The sequence below is a fragment of the Schistocerca gregaria genome, chromosome 5 (assembly GCF_023897955.1).
Source record: "Schistocerca gregaria isolate iqSchGreg1 chromosome 5, iqSchGreg1.2, whole genome shotgun sequence".
In the NCBI taxonomy this organism is placed as follows: domain Eukaryota; kingdom Metazoa; phylum Arthropoda; class Insecta; order Orthoptera; family Acrididae; genus Schistocerca; species Schistocerca gregaria.
The window spans coordinates 210,607,646-210,613,645 of record NC_064924.1 but is presented as its reverse complement, the minus strand read 5'-3'; the positions used below and the strand labels follow the sequence as shown (position 1 = coordinate 210,613,645).

At 44.2% G+C, this 6,000-nt stretch overlaps 1 protein-coding gene across 1 annotated transcript in view; it reads right to left on the bottom strand.

Moving 5' to 3' along the window:
• Positions 1-1,994: 1,994 nt before the first annotated feature.
• Positions 1,995-6,000, bottom strand: part of LOC126273055 (retinal homeobox protein Rx2-like) — a 125,525-nt gene continuing 121,519 nt past the window's right edge. Inside the window, exon 4 of the mRNA XM_049976461.1 lies at positions 1,995-3,448. Coding sequence (XP_049832418.1) covers positions 2,925-3,448 — 524 coding nt within the window. The 3' untranslated portion in view covers positions 1,995-2,924. The remainder of the gene's footprint in view (positions 3,449-6,000) is intronic.

Below are 6,000 nucleotides of genomic sequence, written 5' to 3'. Positions count from 1 at the left end.
GTTTAGTTATCTACATGTCAGTATCATCAACTATGTGTACATGGTACGTTTACATGTCGGTAGTAATCATCGCCGTTATTAGATACTTCATGAAATTTCATTTTTCGTTGTTTGTTTAAAATAACCACAAATTGGAATTAGTGGCATTGCAAAGCAAATAGCTTGTGTTTATAACGAGTCGTCAATTTTCAGTGAGATGTTATTGAATCTTAATATATATTTCAATAGTTCCTTTAATCGTTTCAATTTTTTACATTCCTGTACCATTTGTAGCACAATTTCATAGCGGGCAATCCTTGTTGCAGGAATTTCTTCATCCACAAACTCATTCTCGCAATAATCTACTGGATGACATCAAAAGACGTAAGAAAACTTCTTGTTGAGACGCAGTATCCTCCCAATAGAAGTTCCTGACAATATCTTTTGCATAACTTCAGATTGCAGCTTCGTTTTAGACACTTGCCGGAAAACTCTGATCCACTTTAATATATCTCGTGTAGCTCCAATAATTGAGCTCAATGAGTATTTTAGCAACTTAATTTGAAGGGAAACATATTCTGTAGCATCATCTACGAACATGATATGTCATGTTACACGATAACAAATGTAATGGCCACTAGATTCGCCATGTGCTGCCTAAGGCTTATGGTTTCTGAAGAGGGTCACTGTGTAACCGCAACTGGCCGTCATTAAAAACCTGTTCTCTGGCTGTGTCTAGAAGAAACAAAAAGGAGTAAAGAAATCGCTGTATCATAACATTTTTGACCTTCCAGTCTGCATATTAGTCACTAGCTATTCAATAATCAGTCGACCGAACGATATGAGGTTATGAGCGCTAACTCTCTGACTAGGCCACGCTTGCATGTAAAGCAAACACGTAGTCTGGCTGTAGATTGCTCCAATAAAGCTAACAAAATGTCCATTGAGGCTTAATCGTCCATCAATTAGGTCAGTGGATGAGCTCTGTATAGCGCAAGGCGCACCTCAAACACGCCGCCCTTTCAAGGCTATGTAACCAACTAATCCAGGCGATAATAAGCTACAGCCCTTGACAACGTGAGGTCATTTATAGAGGGGGTGGTGGGGAAGCCATATGGCATACAGGATGCGTGCCAGCCATAGACAGAATAGCAGACTTATAGAGCAGAACGAGTCATGGATTAAAATAATGAGAGACGAATGGTTCAACGAAGTAAACGTCCCTGTTCGTAAAACTTCTGCTGTTATAAGGATTCAATATTGTTTCTCAATTATATGCAAACGCACGCTGCGGTAGTGGACATCAGGTAGGTCACACCGACAGTTAACATGTACCGATTATAAAAGCATGTTAGATTTCGATTTCATTACATCTTACGGACAGATCAATAAATTGTTCCTATTGTTCAGGTACCTAATAAATTAGCAAATATGGCGTAGAAATATAAAGTCTCCTCTTAAAGGCAGATGTCCGAATTCTGACAGTCACATGCATTTTTGCTCGGGAGAATTTAACCCAGTTTTGTTGTTCCACTAGGGATTGTTAATAATGACGCTTTTCTCTGAGAGTGACCTTACATTCGGGCAAGTTGACTTGGCATTTATTTTATCAACAAACACGTATTTGCCATTAGTATTATCTGGATTCAGAGTAACCGTGTCCGATCACAGGTATTTGAGTGCCACAGAGAGTTTATGTCACGTAAATAGATCGGGAATACTCGTAACGCCTTTCGAACAGTATGAGAAACGAGTAAGTAGTCCCCACATTTTAGGGAACCATCAATAAACAGCAACTATGGATATTTGCGTCTTAATAAGGATGAAACTGCAGTCAATAATTGTAGGAGAATGAAAACGCACAAGGCATTCTGAGATTTCTAAGTAGATGTTGGGTATATAACCCATTCAGTCGATTCCTCATGTCACACGATGCTCGATACACTCCAGATTATTTTCGATAAGTAGTAATGAAATGAAATTCGGAGCGATACCGGGACTTGAATCTAGGTCTCTTGCTTGTTAGGCGGATGTGGTGTTCACTACGTCACCTTAGCACAGGATACTCTAGTCCATTGCCATCCTTAACACAAACTTCAATTCACGCCTCAGGCCAGCTTGATCTTTTCCCTTCTTGAATCGTGCAGCTGAATTAGCCAAAATGCCATGGTCGGGTAGTGGATAGCATGTCATCAAGTCCCAGCCTTGCCACGAATTTTAATGCAGCACTTCTGCTTTTGTTCTTATCGAAAATAAAGTTGAGACTCAATGTGTCTCCACGAAAATGTAATTACATCAGATCAACTACAGATTATGTTTTTGTATCATCGACGATCAAAGCTAGACACATACCCCATCAAAACATTAAGATTTATGCATCTCAGAGGTCGTATATGAGTTTTTGGCATGACATTGGTTTTTCATAGCAAATCGGGAAGAGAAGTAAATTCTCTCAAGCCACGCAAGAGATGGAATGATCAGGTCACTGAGATTACACTTGTCAATATTTTCTCTTCTATTAAATTTTTCCAATGACCTGTTTCTATGGGATTAGCCTTATATTTATGTTTTCCTCGGGATAGTCCGAGTTCAGTCACAGAAGTATTTGCAATGTATTCATTTACATCTTAGTTTTTAGTACAAGATTGTTAGCAGTAAATAAAGTTAAGAAATCTGCACTCTGGAGTACAATGAAACTTGCTGGTTTTAGTATATAAGCATGAAAGTGCACAAGGCACTCTGCGAATTCCATTTAGATATTACTTTCAGCCGAGATCTATGTCTTCGGCATAGATCCGGTAACTGTTTCACTCACTACGTTTCTAATTCGATGCACAGTTTGTTGCTGAGTGTACATTTGTAGAGCTGGGCTGGATCGTCGAGCGATCTCCCTCTACTTCCAACAGAAGGTGCGCCACGCTGTCGAGACTAGTCAGCAGGCCGTCCTACGACTTGGCGGGAACCGGCGGGGTGGAGGCGGCGCCCGGCGGTGCCGGCGGGGGCGGCGAAGACGCGGAGGCGGCTGCGGCGGCGACGGCGGCGAGGCGCTGCTGCAGCGCCACCTGGTGCTCCTTGGCGCGCATGCGCAGCGCTTCGATACTGTGTTTGCGGGATTCTGGTGACGCGCACGGCTGCGGGGAGGCGGCGCGCTCCGGGGCCTGCGGAGGCGGCGGGGGCGACGGCCGCTCCTGCGGTTGCGGGGGCGGCTGCTGGTGCTGGTGCTGCTGCGCGGCGTGCGGCAGCGGGGGCGGCAGCGGGAAGGCGGCGGCCAGCGGCAGCCCGCCTCCGGCCAGCATGTACTGCGACAGCAGCGCCTGCAGCGGCGGTGGTGGGTGGCCGGCCTTGCCGCCCGGCCCCCACGGCAGACCCAGCCCGAACACCGGGGTGAAGCCCAGCGCCGCCCCCGGCCAGAAAGGATCCGGAGGCAGAGGCGGCAGACCCAGCGGCGACGGCACGAAGTCAGCCAGACCTGTGACACACAACACCATACCCATCAACGAATGGCCCTCCAACATCATTTGCGGTCTATGAACTCTTCTAGCCAGACGCGAAATACGACGATGTTAAATTTATATCTTATAGCTGCAATATAACAAGTCATAAGGGAGGCACATCACCACCACCACCATCACCACCACCACCATTATCAGGATCACCACTGCACTTTTTTTTCTGTTATGGTACTCCTCGCTTCCTCGGTTTCCCATGGCATCTTCTCCAACCTGGGTTAAATCATCTTATCTGGAGACTTAAACATTTTACACACATTCCTTCAATATGGTTGTTCCAGTTTCTTAAATTTTTTTGTATTCTTTGAGAGTAAATCGACGAAATACATAAGTAATGAGAAGTAGTAGCAATGAAGATAAGGAGTAGCAATGAGGAGAAGTAGTAGCAATGAGGAGAAGTAGTAGCAATGAGGAGAAGTAGTAGCAAGAGGAGAAGTAGTAGCAATAAGGAGAAGTAGTAGCAAGAGGAGAAGTAGTAGCAAGAGGAGAAGTAGTAGCAATGAGGAGAAGTAGTAGCAATGAGGAGAAGTAGTAGCAATGAGAAGTATCAATGAGAACAACTAGAAACTTATCAAGATTGGTGATCATGAAGTAGATGAAGTAAAGGAATTCTTCTGCCTAAGAAGTAAATAACCCATGACGAACGGAGCAAAGAGGACACAAAAAGTAGACAAGCACTGGCAAAAAGGGCATTTCCGGTCTATTAATATCAAACATAGGCCTTAATTTGACGAAGAAAGTTCTGAGATTGTACGCTTGAAGCACAGCACTGCATGGTAGTGAAGTAAAGACAGTGGGAGAATCGGAACACAAGGGGATCGAAGCATTGGAAGTGTGGTGGTACAAAAGAATGTTGAAAATTAGGTGGACTGATAAGGAAAGAAATGAGGAAATACTCCGGAGAATCTGCAAGGAATAGGCTAAGTTTAAAACTGACGAGGAGAAGGGCAGGATGGTATGGCATCGTTAAGACATCAGAGAATAACTTCCCTGGTACTAGAGGGAGCTGTAGAGGGTAAAAACTGTAGAGAAAGACAGAGACTGGAATACACCCTGAAAACAATTGAGAACGTAGGTTGCAAGTGATACCCTGAGTGAAGAGGTTGACACAGGAGATGAATTCGTGGCAGGTTGCATCAAACCAGTCAGGGGCCTGATGACTTAAAAAAAAAATGAAGGTATGAAATGCAATATCGTGCAATCATAAATGGCCCGGACGAGAGGCTACGGTTGGGCGTTCATGTACGCATGTAACATACATCGAGACGTCCAGACCATATTGACTGCCGCTACGTGATCCAGACCGGTTCCTTGGAGCGCATCTACACCATCTTCATACCTGATAGAGTTGTTAGCAAAGGCCAGTCTGGTTGTGGCCATAGCTAGACGCGCAAGTCATCTGATCCGTCAGTGTGCGTTTACTTTGTGTGGTGAGTCCTGACGTCTAAGGTGTGTTGCTGTAACCCTCCGAGTCTTCAAGAACTGAAGCAGAACATTTCGGATGAGATTACTGCAATTCCAGCAGCTCAGCTTGGTCCGCCTTCAGAAACTTGCTGACCAGGACCCACAAGTGGTCACTTTCAACATCCGCCATAATCAGCTTAGAACTGTATTTCCTTTCCTCTGCTATGTTTCTTTGTACCCTGGTACTCTGTTCTCAGGACTACTTTTATTGGCCCCAAGCAGTACTTCCCTGACATCGAAATTTCTAAATCTGTCAGTTCTGGTGCATCTCTTGCTCATAGAAATCTCATTTCTATTGCCTGTATGCGACTGCCTTGCATATATTTATAACCCACGATTCACTTTCATAAACAAGCACTGGGACTACCATTGTTTTTTCCTCGTCTTATTTTTTAGACATAGTTTTCTTGTTTCGCGTATAGTCAGAAACTTCTATAATTTCTTCGCTATGACCTCGTCACATGTGACGTCTCAGTCTAAATAGCTAAAGTGTTTCTACTTTATTATTAATCACAGTTTTTGCCTGGCCAGGGTGTTATCCCTTAAAGGCATTTGATTCCCTGCACGATTTGGAGATAGCGCAACAGACGTCTGATATGTCATTCACTATAACCAAGGTGACTTCAGTGTGGGCTACTTCAGCTGACACACTCTCAGGATCTGAGATGACGCGGACCCTGTGAATCACAGTACGAAGCACCCCTTCACGCTGACCCTGATGGTAACAACTACGAACCTGTAGATATAAGTTGGTGTGAGTTGGCTTCTCCAACGTAATTTCAATTTTCCTCTTCACCAACCCATCAAGGAAAGGAAGGCAGCCACAATTTTCAAACTTCATCGCGAAATGATTATCCTGGTGGATTTAATTCAGGCGTTCTCAATCCCGTTTAAATGCTCCGTACCACGAGGCATGCAGGTTTCAATGATGCCGACTCAAAGACACTCTCGATGAAGTTTTCCAGAAACAATTTGGCAATATTTGGTGATAACGACCTTGCCATTGCAACTCTGTCGGTCAGTTCATTGTACTGGTCATTTCAAAAAA